This window comes from Macrotis lagotis, chromosome X (genome assembly GCF_037893015.1).
Source record: "Macrotis lagotis isolate mMagLag1 chromosome X, bilby.v1.9.chrom.fasta, whole genome shotgun sequence".
Classification (NCBI taxonomy): Eukaryota; Metazoa; Chordata; class Mammalia; order Peramelemorphia; family Peramelidae; genus Macrotis; species Macrotis lagotis.
Genome location: NC_133666.1, coordinates 81,794,721 through 81,813,725, shown reverse-complemented (window position 1 = coordinate 81,813,725; position 19,005 = coordinate 81,794,721). Strand labels below are relative to the sequence as shown.

The window sequence follows — 19,005 nt, the reverse complement described above, 5'->3', positions numbered from 1 at the left end:
AACAAAATGCAAAGGAATAGAAGAGTAATTTAGATGTGTGCTATAGTTTGGCCCTTAAGTGGAGTCTGAACTTGAAAGACTAGAGGCAGGGAGACCAGTTAAGAGAATCTATTGCAATAATTCTAGCAAAAGGTCTTGAAGGCCTAAACTAGAATGGTAACTATATGAATGGAGAGAAGCGGGTGGATATAGTATGGAAATAGGATCAGCAAGACTTGGCAACTGATGAATGTGAAGAGTAGGGGAGAAGGAAGAATCAGGTAGGAATCTGAGATTTCAAATCTGGATGATTGGAATGAATGGATATATGAAAGAAAAAGTATTTTTATTATATAATTTTTTTTTTTGTTTTTCCAACTACATACTGTGGTAGTTTTTACCAATCATTTTTTGCAGAGTTTTGGGTTTTACATCTTTTCTTCCTCCCTTCCTTCCCTCCCCAGAAGGCAATCTGATATAGGCTTTACATTTGTCACCATGCTAAATAAACATAGATAGAAATTAAGCATGTTGTTAGAGAAGAATCAGATCTAAAACAAAGAAAACAATAGAGATAACAAAATTATATAACACATAAGGCAACTTTTAAAAATTGAAGATAATATACTTTGTTCTTAATTTAAATTTGATAATACCTTTTCTGGAAATGTATGGTATTTTCCATCACAAATTCCTTAAAACTGTCTTTGATTATTGTACTGCTGACATGAACAAGTCCATTTAAGGTTAAGGTGTACAATGTTCTTCTAGTTCTGCTCATCTCACTCAACATCAGTTAATGCAAGTCTTTCTAGGCTTCTTTAAAATCCCATCCCTCATGATTTATTATAGAACAGTAGTGTTCTATAACATACATATACCACAATTTGTTTAGCCATTCCCCAATTGATGGACATCCCCTTGATTTCCGATTCTTTGCCACCACAAACAGGGCTGCTATGAATATTTTTGTACAAGTGATTTTTTTAGCCTTTTTCATGATCTCTTAAGGGTTTAGACCCAGTAGTGGTATTATTTCTGGATCAAAGGGTATGCACATTTTTATTGTCCTTTGGGCATAATTCTAGATTGCTCTACAGAAAGATTGGATCGGTTCATAGCTCCACCAACTATGCATTAGTGTATCAGGTTTCCCACATCCCTTCCAATATTGATCATTATCCTTTCTAGTCATATTGACCAATCTGAGAGGTGTGAGGTAGTACCTCAGAGGTGCTTTAATCTGCATTTCTCTAATCAATAATGATTTATAGTAATTTTTCATAATAGCTTTGATTTCTTTGTTTGAGAATTGCCTTTCTATATCTTTTGACCATTTATCAATTGGGGAAAGTCTTAGTTTTTTTATAAATTTGTCTGAATTCTCTATATATTTTAGAAATGAGTCCTCTGTCAAAAACACTAGTTGTAAAAATTGTTTCCCAATTTACTATATTCACTATATATACACAGCTAGGTAATTATTAAGTGTTTGAGACCGGATTTGAACCCAGGTACTCCTGACTCCAAGGCCGGTGCTTTATCCACTACGCCACTCAACCTCCCCCTACTATATTCTTTTTTAATCTTGGTTGCAGTGGTTTTGTTTGTGCAAAAACTTTTAAATTTAATGTAATCAAAATTATCCAGTTTGTTTTTTATAATGTTCTCTATCTCTTCTTTGGTCTGGTCATAAACTGCTCCCCTTTCCATAGATCTAACAGGTAAACTATTCCTTGTTCTCCTAATTGACTTATAATATTATCCTTTATGTCTAAATCCTGCACCCATTTTGACCTTATCTTAGGATAGGGTGTGAGATGTTGGTCTATTCCTGGTTTCTGCCATACTATCTTCCAGAGAAAACATTTTTAAGTGAATACTGAGTACAAAGTACTATGCTTAATGATGGAGATAGCAAAATACATTCTAATGAGGGAGGCATTTTCATTCTGATTTTCCAAGTACTTAGGGTAAAGCAGCAAAGTAGATGGTAATGCCTTTTCTTTAATGTCATTTCTAATGATAAAATTATACCTGCTTCTGATGTTGAACTATTTGGCAATACTAAAGACTTTGGGGACAAGAAATTCCTTTTCTGGGTCTTTAGGTGCTGTGATTAAATCTCTGATAGGAGCAGTTACAAGACTGCATCATCTCTTAGTGTGGCTTCCTAGACTGATGGCTGAGGACTGGTTGGATGGTTTGGAAGAGTAGTCATTACTTTGCCAGTCTGTGGTAGTTGGTCAGCAGTTAGCTTTGGTATTGGCAAGGAAAGTGGATCCTTTCTCTACTGTGATTTATTTCATCAGTGATGGTTGCAGGACCATAGAAGCAGGAGAGTGCTTTTCTTAAAGCTCGTTTGAGTTCAGGACCCTGGACTCTCACCATGTGGGCAACATTGGAGATAGTAGTCAAAGTGGTCATGGTGGCTTTCACCTGGTGAAAGTTGTTACTTGTCTCTCAGGGTACCTTGATGCTTTAATTAGATTAAATTACTTGCCCAGTAGGTGGTAGCTGGCTGGCAGTTGGTGGGAATGGCTGGCTCCTCCACAGGGGTTGTTCCTTTAGTATCTAGATGATGGCTGCAGGGCTGCTGGTCTGGCTGGTGGTCTTAGAAGTAGGACTGGTGGTTTGAGAGTTCTACTATTCTCAAGATATTTGAGTTTATAGTCCTGGGCTATCTTCAACAGGATTTGAGGGGAGATAGTTGTTGCCTCCTCTCTCTTTCTGTCCCCCATAGTATCTTGCTGCTTCAGCTGAGCTTGCCTGCCTGCCCCATAGGAAGGATGATAGTATACAATAGACATGGAAAAGTTTAGAAAAACAAGGATTTTGGGGGAAATAATGAAGAGTTTTATTTTAAACATGACACCCACTGGACACCCAGTTGGAGAGCCTCTCAAGGGAGAGGCTAGAGCTGAATAAATAATTCTGGGAACCATCTGCATAGAAGTGATCATTGAATACATGGGAGCTGATAAGGTTACTAAGACCATATGTGTAAAGAGATAAGATAGAAGTGGACCCGGGGAAGCATCCAGGGAGACATTCACACACACACACACACACACACACACACACACACAAGGATGAAAGAAGAGCTACATGAGGCAGAATCAGGCTGATGACAGCACCTTAGATCCTTCCCTATGTGGCACCTAACACAATTCTGCTCCACACCTTCTCTAAGCTTGATGGGTAGCTCAGTGCTGCATAAAGATTAGTGGATTTGGAGCCAAAAGAACCAGTTTTGTCACTTTCAAGTTGTGTGACCTTGGGCAAGTCACTGAACTTTTCAGGGACTCGGCTAGAAAATGGGGTTAATCCTCATCTCCCTCTTGGATTCTTGTGGAAGATGATTCAGCAAAGGAAACAGGAGAACCAGGAAGAAAGCATAGAATGAAAATCCAACAAAGAGTGAGTTATCTAAGAAGAGAGTGTGATCAGCAGAAAGTTCAAGAAGGGTAAGAATTTTTACAGAGGCATTGGAGCTTCAATTTAAGAAATCATCTGTACCTATGGAGGGAGAAGTTTCAGTTGAGCGTTGCTTGACTATAAGACGTCGAGAAGTTTATGTGAAGTGAAAAAATGGATGCCTTTTTTAGGGATGTGGCTGGGGAAAGGAGAACAGATATGGGATGATAACTTGAGGGAATGGTAGGATCAAGTAAAGGCTTTTGTTTTAAGAATGAAGGAGATCTTCACTGTATAGCATAGAAACAATGTAAAGACTATCAGACTGCCTTCTGTGGAGGATGGGGAGGGAAGCAAGATTGGGGTAAAAATTGTAAAATTCAATAAAAATTTAAAAAAATGAAGGAGATTTTGTAAGAAGGAAAGGATCCTATGTAGCCAAGGAAAGATGGAAAATGAGGAGTAGATATGGGATAGTTGAAGGGTGGAGTTTTTGGCTCAAAGGGTATGAGCATTTCATTATTTCTTTTACATAATTCCAAATAGCTGTCCAAAACTATTGGATCCATTCAGAGTTCCACACACAATGCAACTGCCAGTACAATCCAATTTGCAACTACAGTTTAATGATAATGATTTATAGAGAGTAACCAAACCAGAACTGCCCTTTTTCCACATTTATTTATTCCAATACCTACAGGAACCTCAGTCAGAATAGAGACTGGGGAAGAATAGTCTCCTGGGAGCAGTTGCTCCCTCCCTTCCCCACAGATCTCTGACTGTTGGAATACCACTCATGTGTTAGGGGAGAAAGCCATAACAAATCCAGGGGCTGGATGTAGAGAGAGAGAGAAGAGAAAATTCTTGGAAAAAAGCACTTATTATATAACATGGTGCAGAGTAGGTGGTATTAGAGAACTACTTATTCCTTTTCCCCTTCTGGAAAGGACATATAGGGAATGGAGTTGAGGGGGAAAAATGAAGAAGAAAAAGGAAAAAAAAAACAAGTGGGAGGAAATGGAGAGTCAGGAGCCAGGACAGACAGGCTGCCCCCTGGGCCTCAGTTCTTGTCTCAGGCATCCAGGCTTTACTCAGTATTGGTTAAGAGCCTTTTCTAGATGTCCATACCTGTCATACTAGTTCCTTGCCTGGCTTTCATGTTCTGGGATAGTCTTCAAGGCTCCCACTTCCTAGAAGAGTCCTCAGTGCTTGCCCTATAGGATGGATCTGGATTTATATTGGCACTTTACAGATTATATCATTTACATTCTCTCATAAATTCTTCACAAGAATCCAAGAGGGAGATGAGGATTAACCCCATTTTCTAGCTGAGTCCCTGAAAAGTTCAGTGACTTGCCCAAGGTCACACAACTTGAAAGTGATAAAACTGATTTTTTTTTGGCTCCAAGTCCACTAATCTTTATGCAGCACTGTGCTACCCATCAAGCTTAGAGAAGGTGTGGAGCAGAATTGTGTTAGGTGCCACATGGGGAAGGATCTAGGTGCTTTCCTCAGCCTGATTCTGCCTCATGTAACTCTTCCTTCATGCGTGTGTGTGTGTGTGTATGTATGTTTGTATACCCATATTTCTCACAATGTATAGTTGTATTTGTCTCATTTTTTGTGTTTTTATGGACACAATCTCTCATCAACTTGCTTTTGACTCTCATTATTTGTGTTGCTGCTCTCCTGTTCACGTTCCTCTCTCCAAAGTCCTCCCTGACTGGCTCTAATAATTTTTTTTAAGTTTTATTGATGTCTTTTGTTCTTAGACCATAGTCGATTCCTGATAGAGCCTCCTTTGTAACAAAGAAAAACAGTCAAGCAAAACCAATGTTGTGGCCTCATGCACAGCATTCCATTCTTATAGTCCCTAACCACTAGAGTCAAAAGGAAGGAAATGTAGTTTATCAGCTGTTTTTCAGGACCAGGATTGGCCAACACAAGCTTTAATATCTTTTTCATAAATAGTGCGAGTGCTGCAACTCTTTAATGATAGATGTGGATTTAACTGTATATATTTCCAAGTGATTACCAGAATTATCAATTTCAGTTAGGCCTCTGTGAATATACAAGTGGGCTAGGAATAGGGGACAGGGAGAAGTGGTCAGGTGTGAAGAAAAAGGCTTAGGTCTGCTCCTCAATTTGAAGAAGAAGCATTGTGTAATAAGAAATTAGAGAAAGAAAGAAGCAGAGAATGAAAGAATATAAAATGGGGGAGGAGAGAGTGAGGAACAGGATGCTGGGGAGAGAGGCAATGAGGTGGCTAGATAGGCATAGAGAATAAACTCAACAGAAGAAAAAGAGGGAATAAGGAGGCTAAAGGCACATTGGTCCAAAGATTTTCCCACTTTCTCCGTATCTATTCTGGAAAAACTCTGGAACTAAAGAAGACAAGATTCATAAGAGATCTGTTAGGAAACATCTAGAGACTGAAATCAACTGTCATATATTTCTTGGAGCTCCAGGAACTTTACCCATAGTTTTTAAGAAGAAAATGCATTCAGAAGAGAAGGAAGAATTCCCTTGACCTTTGCAATCATTCTTCATCCCTTTTCCACCTGTTCCTGAATAACCAGATGTGCTGCCTTGGATTGAAGCCCAGAGTATTCTCATGCAAGCATGATGCTAAAGGACACTGGGGGAGATGGGTGGGGGAGAGACAGGATGCTGATGGGGGATAAGACCCAAACCTTTCAGACAAGATTGCTCACTGTTGTGACTTCAGTGACTGTCATTTTCTGGTTGCCCAAGACAGTATCATACCAGATTGGCCTTCACTTCAACAGAGGGATGGTTTTTTTGTACAAGATTTGGGATCTGGGTGACCAGATGGTTGTGACAGCTAATGTTTATTTCCTTCTTTGAGGGGAATTCTCATGGATCCCTCATTGTCTTTTGGAAAATCTACTAGGTCTAGGCAAGCTCTTGTTCTTCCTGGGGTTTATGAATAACAGACTATATTCTTCTAGAATGAACTGTGGGCATCAGGAGCTTTTTCCAATTCACTTCAATATCAGGGTTGGGTGTTCATAGATGCAGAGAGGGAGGTGTAAAATGAATATAAACAGAAGTCTAGAGGTAAGATAATACGTGTTTGTGTGTGTGTATGTGTGTGTGTGTGTATGTGTGTGTATGTGTTTGGGGGAGGAGGAGGCAGTGAGGACCCCAGGCTGGTTAGAGGCTGGAAAGAAGATGAATCATAACTAGAGAGAAGGATCAACTTTAACTTAGACAAATCATTTAAATGGATGTAGATAGGTGCCCTTAACTGGTATCCAGGGTCTCTGTGCTTCTTCTGGAGGGAGAGGGATGAAAAGGAACATGCTGCTCAGGAGCTAGTGCCCCTTCTGCCCAAGGGTTTTATGACCTCTCTCTTGCCTAATGGGAGTAATTCACCTCCAGCTTTTTACCTGAGACAGCTTCAGACTTGGCCTATACCAACCTTCAATTATCCTGAATTCCCAAGAAACCATGTTGCCCAGGCATTCATTCTTTTCCTCTCTGATTCTGTTCCTAGTTCCTATCTTTCCTGTTTTCCTTCATTTTGTTCATCCTTTTGTATAGCTATGTCTTCTTCTTCTTCCCCATGCAGTGTCTTACTCTTTGTCTTTGTAAAAAGACTCTAAAATGGATTTTTTTTTCTGTTAAAAAGGGGTGGGGTGGGTAAGGCAGCACTGAAGGTAGGGGAAAAGCAGCTTCAGAAGAGAATGGTTGTTCTGTGTCCCATTCCCCATCCTTTCCCATTATTTTGTGCCATCGTCAGTCCTCATCAGTTTGGGAATCTGCCCCCCCCCCCCCAAGGAAGAGGAGAGCTACTGTTGTGGCTGTTCAGCCATTCAGAAACAGTGAAAGTAATCCTGAGAATCTCATGTCTCTCCACCTTCCCTCCAAAAAAACCCTATGCTGGCCCAGGGAGTGGGAGGAACAAGTGGCGGGTGGGGTGGGCCAGAGGTGGAGACAGCTTTGTCACCAAATTCCATGTCACCTGTCTCAGAAACCAAGGGTGATCTCCATGTTAGGCTCTGAATCTTTGTACCCATACACTGCAGCAGCTCTCCATTCCATCCCCCTCCTCCTCTCTGACATCCTGACATGGCGCCCCTTCAACAACCAGCCCATGCTCCCTTTCTACAGTCTGGGCTCAGTTTCCATAGCAACCCAGCTGCTGTGCAGCCATACAGAGAAAAGACAGTGGCAGAGCCTCCTCATGTCACCCAGGTTCCCTGCCCACAGGTCCTAATGGTGAAAGTGTAGGAAGTGTGAGCATGCACCTCAGGGAGGGGTGTGCATGCACGCATACACACACAGACACACGTGACTTCATGATTCCTTAGATTCATAGTCATCACAGTGAACATGGCCACACCCATATTCTTTACATACATGTACACCACAGGTGTGAGCACATCTCACCAAATAGACTCCTGTTTATGCTGTATGCATGCTTTCTAAGCCATCACATGCTGTTTTTGTGACCCATAAACACATGACCTCTTTTTTATCTACCTTATTGGAAATGGTTGAAGAGGCTCATGAGGCACTCCCTGAAACAAATTCTTGGCAGTTATAGCAATGATAAATATTTTCTTATGTCACATTGTTAGTTCTTTGCCAAAAAACTAAGTTCCCAACCTCCTAATAACTAAAAACATTGAGTGAGATTAAGGAAAATGATGGAAGATTTTTGTTGCTGTTTTATAGACACCACCAAATAACCTTATCGGCAATTGTACTGGCAGAAGCCAGAGAAGTCTGGTCAGATGAAAAGACAGCATGCCTCACTGTATGTACTATAGCTGAGTAAGGAAGGGCCACATTAGCCTAGCATCAGAGGGGAAAACAAGCACCACCAATAAAGCTTGGAAGCCTTAGGGAAGTGGGAGGAGTCAACCAATGTTTGACTCCTCTGACAGGAGGCCTTGTTTCATGATCCATTACTGACTTTGCAGCCTGAATCTACTTAAGCAGCTGATTTCCCTGCACATCAGCCTCTTAGATTCCAGCTCTCTGAAGAAGTCTCAGTATTGTTCCATCCTGGTCTTTTGTTCCCCCATCTCTCCTTCACTGGGATTATAACAAGCAGTCAGTCTTGTTACCCAGTGACTCACAGCACAGGTCTATGAGAAGAAGGTAAAGACCTTCCAATTCCATATTTGCCACCAAAGAAGTTACCAAGAAGCCAGCAGCTTCTGAACAAGGAAGAGTAGCCATGAGCATACAGGGCAGAGCCTTGGAAATATGTGAGAAGCAGAACATTGTCTCATCTGCTCATGTTAGCCCGTCTAGCCATACAAAGAACAAGGAGCCTTCATTCACCAATGAAGGGTGCTTTTTCTCTTGCTTTGACTTACCCCAGATAGAAGGTTGTGAATTAGATCTAGCTACACCTAACTGCATGGAGGGGAGGGGAGTTAGTGCTTGTTTTAGTTGAAGGTCCATCAAAGATAATACATGATAGGCTCTTATGTAAAACAATGGGGAGGGGATACCTAGGTGCTGGCAATAGCCAAGTAAAACTATTTAGAGACAATATTTTTTTTATTTCTCTTTCCCTAGGTTTTCTAGATTACTTTGTCTGCTTCTTATCTCCACCCCTGACACATTCTATCTTAGACTTATTTGTGTATAAATCATATTCTCTGGCAGTTTGGCTCAGGGCAGAGAACATTGACTTTAGAGGCAGGGGCCCTGGGTTCAAATCCCACCTCTGCTGCTTACTACCTATGTGATTGGAGGGGGGAGTAGATCACCTTTTCTTCTTAAACAAATGTAAAGCCTCTGTTTCCGCTTCTTAAAATCAGGAAATTGGACTAGAAGACCTCCTTGAACCTCTGCAGCTGGAGATCGGTGATCCTTTACAATAAAAAACATGAATGAAAAACCATATTGTTTTTCCTGTTTCCCCAAAACAATGCATTGTGGTCAGGTAGTGATTATATGACTTGGATACTTATCCCTCAGTTCAAAAAGACCCTTGCAAGAGGTGGGACTTGTTGTACCAAAGAACAATTGCCTTAGATTAGGATGGAGGCATTAGGGAGTATGCAGTTTCCCAGGATTCTTAGGATCTTCTTCAGACACTGAGAGCCATATAGGCAGCTAATTTAGATTAGGAGAGGGTGGGCAGGAGAGCCAGAAGGGAGGCTTAGAAGGAGAAGGTCGTTGAATGACCTCAGAAGAGTTTTGAAAATATGGCCAAGAAGGTGCAGAGAAAGAGAGACATGGCTGAATACTGACTTGGGCTTGGTCTGGAAGATATAGATGTACCTGGAGACTAGAAATGATGGATCTTCTCAGTCTGACCTCTTCTCTTACTGCTCTGGCCAGACTAGTCTCTCTGCACTCTCAAACTCATTCCTATCTCTGGGACTTAGGATTTGTTATTATACTTCATTCCTCAGAATGCATTCTCCTCTCTACCAGGAAGACTGTTCCATTTCTAGCTATGCTTCAAGGTCTAGCACAAGACCTCCTTTGAGATTGACACTACCTTATATTGTTAACTGTCTTGCCTGGAGGATTAGTTTTCTTGTCCAGCTATATTGGAAGCTTTCTGAAAGCAGGGACTTGTTTACATTTTCCTATATCCCTTCCCTTTTACATTGCTAAACATAGCCTAGAGACCTAGTAGAAGCTTCATGAATGTTTGGGGCTCACCCTTAAAACTCCCCTGCCCCACCCCCACCATCACCTTGGTTTTGTACCTAACATATTTGGGTTACTGATGATGCTGTTAGACTCTTGCCAAAGAATTCTCAAGCATTTTGCAGATTCCAAATGATACTGGTCTGATCTTTCCTGAAATACCTCCATGCTGGCCAAAGGTGAGGAAAGGCGTGGAAGTTCTGGAATCTGCTGGCATGGAGAGAGATCTCTTGTTGTGGTAGAGCCCACTGATTGACCCTCAAGCACCAGTCCATATGGATCTCTCCTCTGGCTCCTAGACTTGCCTGAAGTGGTTTTGCTTATGTTATTTGACAATAAGGAACAGAATATGGTAGAAATGGGAATGGGAAGCAAAGTTCCAGGATAAAGGATGAATACCCTTTCTGTGGATCAGTTTGGGGCTGCTGGTTCGTGAGCTCAGGCAATGAGTGTCATGCCCGAGTCCTGCCAGGCTGGGTTCCCCTCTCCTTCCCTTTCTGTGGGGAGATGGCCTCAGGGTGCTGATGTGGGCATGTCTCTGCCCACAGGTGAATGGAAAGGAGCAAACCCTGGAAGCCCTGCGCTCCTCCAAGGAGCCCCTGGTGATCCAGGTGCTAAGACGAAGCCCCCGGCTCCGGGGGGACAGCTCCTGCAACGACCTGCAGCTGGTGGACAGTGGCACTCAGACTGACATCACCTTCGAGCATGTCATGGCGCTGGGCAAGCTGCGCCCTCCCACTCCGCCCATGGTCATCCTGGAGCCGTACGTCCTTTCTGAGCTGGGAGTCACCCCCAGGAGGCCTCTGGGCCCTGCCTACAGAGTGGGCACAGCACCTGAGGGCAGTTGGATTCATTTACCAAAGGCAACATTCAAGCCTGACCTGGGCTTTGGAGGCAGAATATTCATACTACTTTTTCTGATCCTCTTGTACCCCTAGGATTGACTGCTTTCCTCCCTTGTGAAAATCTTCCCCTGAGAAGGGCTGGGCAGGTTGCAGTGCTGGGGCTGCCTCCCAGGAGGTCAATGTTGGATTCAGGATCAAGCCTCAGGGGCACTTGTCTCAGGCTTCTCACCATCCAGTGATGGGATAAGGAAGCTCTCACTGAGGCCTTCCTCCCTTCATCTCCTCCCAGGGCTCAAAGGAGGCAAGCCCCCCTCTGCTGGCATGGAACTGGCTGTAGATTATTCCTTGCTAATAGATGTGGTGGGGAGGGAATGAATTGGTCTTTCATTCTTTCTCTTCTTCCCCATATCCTTCTGCTTCATGTCTTTGAATTCTCTTGCCTTCTTCCTCTCTCTTATTTCCTTCACCTCTCTGGAACTCTTCCATCTCTTGCCTGCTTCCTTTCTGTCATTTCTCTGCTTTACTCCTTGGAAAATAAGAAGCCTTCTTCGAGGCAGCGGTGAGCAATTGTGGTGTGTGTGTGTGTGTGTGTGTGTGTGTGTGCACATTCCTGTGCTCGTCCACTACACCACTAATCTTCCAGCCAGATTGCAGGGGAGCTGCTTGCTACCAGGACCCCCTCTCCTCAGTTCGAGGTCGGAGATAGGGAGGAAGGGCTGCTTCTGAGAGCTTGGTGCTAATCATTTCCTGGGGATTGGAAAGCAATACCTTAGGGGCCATTATCATCCCAGTTCTGGTCCTGGAGAATCTGTAGAGCCTGGTTAACTCCTGGGGGCACTGCATGGGATGGTACCATGGGGTAGTGATGAGGCACTTATGATGGCACTAGTGATGGTGACAGCTTTGGTCAGCGTGGCCAGAGTAGTCATCTTCTGGGTTGGATGGTACAGATGTGTGAACCTGAGGGGTTGCTAGGCAGCCTTGGTCTTCCCTTCTGGACCCTCGGACACTCCATAAAGCATTTCTGGCCTCTGCATGAATGTGTTGGCTTGAAAAGAATGGAATTCAACTGGCTCACTCTTAAGGGTACTATTGGAGCCTAGGACAGTCCATCTATACTCTAGATCCCTGGGTCACTTGTAGGGAGATAGAGAAGCCAGCCCCTGGAGCTGGTGGGAGGTGGGGAGAGTAGTGGGGGGGAGATAGATGGATGGTTGGTTGTCCTGACCCCTCCCACCTTCTCCTGGGCAGCCCCCCCCTCGGCCATGAGTATTATGACCCAGCGGAGTTCATGGAGGGCAGCCAGCAGGAGGCCGACCGTGTGGATGAGCTGGAGTATGAGGTGAGCTTGAGGGTAGATAGCAGCCATTCTCAGTGATCACTCTTGGGGTGGGACCTTTTGACTCCTCCTCCATTTGAGGAATGATGAGAGGTTTGGTTTCTTTCTGGGAGATGGAAGAAGGTGAAGTGGGTCACTTGTGGCCATAGCCAAACTTGGGCATGAAGGAGGGTGTGGCTGTGCTTCCTGTATTTGCTCTGTGTAGGTGAGTCTGTGTCTAGTGTCTTGTATGTTTCCTTGTGTGTCTCCTGGGGTTTCCAAGTACAAAACTTTTGTTAAAGAAATCACAGTTTTTGAGGGGAAGTGAGAACAAATCTTAAAGCTACACCTCACTCTAGCATAGGTGATGTGAGAGACAAAGTGAGGTGTTACTGGGGTAGAGTGGATGGTTTGAGATGACCTAGCTTGGCAGTAGCTCTCTCCTGCCCCCTGGGCTAATGAGCAGGCTGCATCACTCATGCATTTCCCACTCCCCCTGCACGGCAGGAGGTGGAATTATATAAAGCCAGCCACCGGGACAAGCTGGGCTTGATGGTTTGCTACCGAACAGATGATGAAGAGGATCTGGGGATCTACGTCGGAGAGGTAGGACTTGATTTGTGGGGGTGGGGGGGGGTGGGAGGGAGAGAACCTGGCAGCATTGGGTGTGAAAGTGGGAGGTATGGAAGTGGGATGGCTTTGTTTATCCCTTATCTGCTACACACTGCCACTCTGTGACTAGAGACTATAGCTCTGAACTAGTCCCTTCTCTCTTCTCATTGGTCTAAAGGGTTTGTTGTTGTTGTTGTTTGTTATTTATTTATTTTTTTTTAGTTTTTGCAAGGCAGTGAGGTTAAGTGTCTGAGGCCGGATTTGAACTCAGGTACTCCTGACTCCAGGGCTGCACCACCTAGCCACCCCTGGTCTAAAGTTTTGTGCGATTTTGAGGAAGTTTAAGAATTTCAGAGGCTGAAAGGGACCTTTACAGTCATCTGGTCTATCCACATCCTAAGAATATTCCCTTTGCTACACACTGGGCTCATCATCTAGCTTCTGTTTGAAGCCTTGGAGGTGAAGAGACAGGAATTCAGCTGGGGCTCCCACTCTCATTTGCTTCACCATATCTCTGCTATTGCTCATAACTTTAATGCTAAGAAGGGCTGATCCCTTTGATCTGAATTATGGGATCCTACATTAAGAGCCGAAAGAGACCTTAGATATCACTTAGAACAGCCCCCTCACTTTACAAAGGAGGAAAATGAGGCCCAGGGAGGGGAAGTGATTTGTTCCAAGTCACACAGGGAGTAAATGGCAGAGACAGCATTTGAAGTCCATGAGCCATACTGTCCTATGGCCCCCATCTCAGCACAAAATGTGTCCATAAAAGGAAGGCTCTTCAGTTCACAACACTGAACAGGGCTTTCATTTGTCTGATGTGAGAAATAGAGACAGGGACAGGGAAAGTGGTTAATATAGGATCACCCAAGCCATTGGCTGGTTGTGAAGGAGAGATTAAAGCTCTCTCCTTTTGGGGCAGCTGCCTCTGTCATGTGGCCAATAGGTACCAATTGGAATATTCATGAATGATGAGATGGGATAGAGGAGGTGTCTGTATGTTTGAAAGGCACTATCTTAAGAAAAAGAAAAAAAACACATTTTTCTTACCCTGCAAATAGAAAAACACACATAGAGCCCTCTCACAGTCTAGCAAGAATCTCTGAGGACCACACCTTCCCCTGCTACTTGCTAATGAGCAAGTCAGAGACCATCCACAGAGGGGTAGGAAGGGTCCCAAGGGTTGTTGCTCCATCCCCTTTCTCTGCAAATGAAACATTCTGATGCATTGTCATTTTCTTGGAGAACTTAACACCATTCCCACTTTGCATGACTCCTACAGGTAAATCCCAACAGCATTGCAGCCAAAGATGGCCGAATTCGAGAAGGGGATCGCATCATTCAGGTAAGAATTGAGTAAAAATAATGGGGTTGGGGACAACAACAAGTTTCTCAACTGGTCTGCCCCTTCTCTACCAGCTGGCTCTCTTTAATTCCATTTGATTTGTGAAACAGTCTGTTAGATATAGGGAAGAGGGGGAGCCAGCCAGGAGAAGGAACCCAGAAAAGGCTTCAAGAGAAACAAGCACAAAGGAACCTAGATTGCCAATTCTCTAGGTAGGGTCTTCTAGGCAGTGCTCTCTGTGCTAGGAGGGTTTAGTTCCTCAAGTTGAAGGGGGTCAGGGTTTATAGACAAGATGACTGTTTCTCCCCACCCTGACCAGTCTTCCAGGACTTTAGGGAGAATGACTGTTCTACCCCAACAGCTGCCCAAGGGTGTCAATTCAGCTGTCTTACCCCAGTTCCCCCTATTGCCTTTTGAGGTGCTGCTTTCACGTCTTGTGGAATATGGACAATGTGAGAAGGGCTCAGATATCCTGCTGCCTTTGCTAAGACTTTGTGGGTTCATTCTCTACTGTATCTAACCCCATTCTGAAATTCAGAAAATTTCAGTGGTTTCTATTACTACAAGAAGAGATACAGTACTTGCAGCTCCATCTGGGCTTTGGAAATGAGTAGGTGGATCTAGCTCATTCCATCTCTATCCCATGGCCCTCGGTTTTTACCTCATGATTCAGGAGAGGGTCTTTTCTAGTCTGACTCCTAATCTATGTTTTTAGCCATTTCTTATATGCCTGGGTTAGTCAAACAGTTTCTCTCACTATCTCCTGAACATACCCAGGGTCTTCTAACTTCTAAGCAAAGGTTAAGCTATGCCTTCTCTACATATCCTACCCATCTTTTAGGATACAGCTCAGGTTTCCCACTCATAAAGCTTTCCCTGTCTGCCCTAGTCCCCAGGGCTTTCTGCTCCCTTGGAGCACCAATAGCATCCCTCATTTGACAACCAAATGGGAATGTTCCTGTGACATCTTTGATATTAGCTTGTATTTTAATACACTTTTCCTAGATATGTATGTTGTCTCCACTCTGATGGTGTGAACTGAGGTTAGGTCATTTCAAGAATAGGTACGTTTAGGGGCGGCTAGGTGGCGTAGTGGATAAAGCACCGGCCCTGGAGTCAGGAGTACCTGGGTTCAAGTTACCTAGCTGTGTGGCCTTGGGCAAGCCACTTAACCTCATTTGCCTTGCAAAAACCTAAAAAAAAAATAGGTAGGTTTGGGCAAGAGACAGGGAGGGGGTGTCCCAGGCAGGGAGGAATAACCTGAGACCTTTCAGACTTCCCTGAAAGTCTAACAGAGCCGAGAATAGTAAGCACCCAGTATTGCTCTTTCTATGCTGACTAGTTGGCTGGATGAACTGTATCTTTATCCCTTTTCCTTGCCCTGTCCAAGATAAATGGCATGGACGTCCAGAATCGAGAGGAGGCAGTAGCCATCTTGACCCAAGAGGAGAATACCAACATTTCACTACTTGTGGCTCGGCCTGAGACCGAGGTAATTACACCTAGCAGGATTAAGGGGGTAGTAGGGGAAAAGATTCCAATGTGGCAATGACAGACTAGGGCTTCTCTCAGCTTTCATGTAGTGACAAATCCTCTGAGAGAAGTGCTACATGGATACCTAGGCTGGGCGGAGCACACTCTTCAGCATGGCACCAAGAGCTTGTGGGGAAATAGTTGGTGATGCCAGGGAGATCTTGGTACAACAGCTCTAGTCCTTGACTTTTCTTTGTAGCTGACCAAGCGATGGAAGGACAGTGACCGGGAAGACTTCTTAGATGACTTTGGCTCTGAGAATGAGGGGGAGCTACCAGTCCAGAAGCTTAAATCCCCCTCTGCCCATCAGGTGAGAATGAGGGAGGGATCAAGGCGTTATTGCTATGGTCAACCTTAGAGAAGGAGTGGAAGAGATGGAATGAAGGAACTGATAAATAGGAGAAGAGGGAATTGTCTGGCTTCCCATCTTGCCCTAAATGCCTTAGCCCAAACACACTACCTGGTACCCCATCTTAGCCCCCAGAACTGGGTTGGGTCTTGGCCTCCATGAACTCCAAACTTGTCTTTCTGTCCCTAGCTGGAAACTGAAGATGGAAAGGGAGCTTCCAGCACTGGTCCAGGTCTGAACAACAGCCAAGAGCTGGACAGTGGGGTAGGTCGGACTGATGAAAGCACCCGAAACGAAGAGAGCTCAGAACATGACCTGCTAGGAGATGAGGCCCCAAGCACCACCAATACTCCAGGAAGTCTGCGCAAATTTGGCCTCCAAGGGGATGCCCTGCAGAGCCGGGACTTTCACTTCAGCATGGACTCCCTCCTGGCTGAGGGCGCTGGACTAGGTGGGGGGGACGTCCCAGGTCTCACAGATGAGGAGTATGAGCGTTATCGGGAGCTGCTGGAAATCAAATGTCACTTAGAGAATGGCAACCAACTGGGGCTCTTCTTCCCCAGGGCGGGAGGGGGCAACAGTTCTCTGGATGTCAACCGCAATGAGAGCCTGGGTCATGAGATGGCCATGCTTGAGGAGGAGCTGAGGCACCTGGAGTTCAAGTGTAGGAACATACTGCGAGCCCAGAAGATGCAGCAGCTCCGCGAAAGGTGCATGAAAGCCTGGCTGTTGGAGGAGGAGAGCCTCTATGACTTTGGAGCCAGTGAGCCCAAGAAGCACGAGCTCTCAGACATAACTGAGCTGCCTGAGAAGTCTGACAAAGACAGCACCAGCGCCTACAACACAGGTGAAAGCTGCCGCAGCACCCCACTGCTCATGGAGCCCCTGCTTGAGAGCCCCTTGAGGCGAGTCACTGACACCATCTTCAAGACAGCTTGCTTAGGGGCTGAGAAGGCAGCCCCTGGGAACTCAAACCTCAACCAGACCACATGTGGCCCCTCCAAGTCTGGCCCCCCCGATGGGAGCCCAGCCAAGTTCCGTTCCCTCTCCCGTGATGGTGAGGTTTGCCAGAGGCAACACGCTGAGGACCGGCTCCGCCGCAGCCCTAAGACCGGGGGGACACTGGAGCAGGCGGGAGCTGAAGGCAGTCCCTACCTCTCTAGGCGGCACCGTGGCCAGACCAGTGAAAGGTACCACAGCTGTGTGCAGCTGACTCAGGCCCGGGGCCTGGAGGAACTGAGCCACAACCCCCTGAGCCTGGCTAGCATGTGCAAGGACTCCCTGGCCAGCCCCAAGGTTGGAGGGGCAGAAGCCCCCCGCATGGAATGGAAGGTGAAGGTGCGAAGTGATGGGACACGCTATGTGGCCAAACGGCCTGTGCGGGACCGGCTCCTGAAGGCCCGGGCCCTCAAGATCCGTGAGGAAAGGAGTGGCATGACCACTGATGATGATGCTGTCAGTGAGATGAAGATGGGCCGGTACTGGAGCAAGGAAGAACGGAAGCAACACTTGATCCGGGCTCGAGAGCAGCGGAAACGGCGGGAATTCATGATGCAGAGCCGGCTGGAATGCCTCAAGGAGCAGCAGAACAGTGAGAGCAAGCACGAGCTCAACATCATTGCACTGAGCCACCGCAAAACCATGAAGAAAAGGAACAAGAAGATCCTGGACAACTGGATCACCATCCAAGAGATGCTGGCCCATGGGACCCGCTCAGCCGATGGCAAGAGGGTCTACAATCCTCTCCTCTCTGTCACCACTGTGTGACTTGCCCAGTGGGGCCCTGACCTGAGTTACACACTGCTCTCCCTCAATAGCACACACCGGCCAATTGATCTCTTGCTTCACAGTAGTCCTTTCCCTTGGAGACTAGGGTGTGGTGTGAGTGTGTGTGTATTGGGGTAGGGCAGAGTGTGTGTGTGTGTGTGTGTGTGTGTGTGTGTGTGTGTGTATTGGGATGTGTATGTCTGTGTGTATTTGGGTGTGTGTGTGTGTGTGTGTGTGTGAAGAAACCCTAGTTATCTACACACCCAAGGTCAACATTAGGGTGTCAGGTCTATTCTGGGTGTGGGAGAGAGAGGCACATTACACATACAGTGCCCTTTCCCCCATCCAGCTGGGATGTAAGGAGACAGGAAAATAAATGAAAAAGTTGGGGAGGGAGGAAGACTTTGCCAAGCACAAAGCATTTCCTTACCCTGGATTTCGAGCACAGACTCCATTTTTCTAGCACAAAAGTCCCCGTGGATGGTAAAGCCTTCCTCAGTTTGCTGTCCACCGTGCTGTGTCTACTGGGGGCCCACTAGGAGCCTCTCATTCATGGACAAAAGCAACCCTGATTTTGTGGTCTTTATCCTTTTCTGTGCTTGCCAATATTTGTTTTTATGTTTTGTGAACCTGCCCAGGGGCCAGCAGCTCCTTAAGGCAAAAAGCCAGGAGCTAAGAGTGATGTCTGTCCGGGAAGAAGGTTGGGAGGGTAGGGAGGGAGGGAAAGACCTGGGGAGGGGGGGGGGAAGCGGGGGAGGGGGAATGGTGAAGTTTGGGGCCCAGGATAGGGTGGGGGGCATCACAGGTCCCATGTGTAATGTGGCTGTTGTCTCACCAGCCAGTGGCACTCTAAAGCCAATGTCCAGGACTAGGGAAGTGATAACCCCGCTGTACTCCTCCCTAGTCAGACCCATCTGTAGTGTTGTGTTCAGCTGGACACCACTGTTGAGGAGGGACATTGACAAGTTGGAAAGTGTTCAGAGAAAGGTTGAGCAGGGTGGTAAGGACTCAGTATCATGTCATTTGGTAAACAGCTGAAAGAACTGGGGATGTTTAACCTGGAGAAGCCTTGGTCAAGGGGAGGAAGGAAATGGATATGATCAGTCTTTATATAATTGAAGGGCTGCAAGATGGAAGAGGGATTTAACTTTTTCTGCTTGTCCTCAGAGGGCCCAAGTAGGACTAGTGG

The 19,005-nt window shown here is 45.6% G+C and overlaps 1 protein-coding gene across 1 annotated transcript in view; it reads left to right on the top strand.

The window, feature by feature from the left end:
- Nucleotides 1-18,518, top strand: part of PDZD4 (PDZ domain containing 4) — a 31,254-nt gene extending 12,736 nt beyond the window's left edge. Inside the window, exons 2-8 of the mRNA XM_074200689.1 lie at nt 10,593-10,807; nt 12,141-12,231; nt 12,715-12,813; nt 14,105-14,167; nt 15,558-15,659; nt 15,900-16,010; nt 16,239-18,518. Of these exons, the coding sequence (XP_074056790.1) occupies nt 10,593-10,807; nt 12,141-12,231; nt 12,715-12,813; nt 14,105-14,167; nt 15,558-15,659; nt 15,900-16,010; nt 16,239-17,816 (2,259 nt within the window). The 3' untranslated portion in view covers nt 17,817-18,518. The remainder of the gene's footprint in view (nt 1-10,592; nt 10,808-12,140; nt 12,232-12,714; nt 12,814-14,104; nt 14,168-15,557; nt 15,660-15,899; nt 16,011-16,238) is intronic.
- Nucleotides 18,519-19,005: the final 487 nt, after the last annotated feature.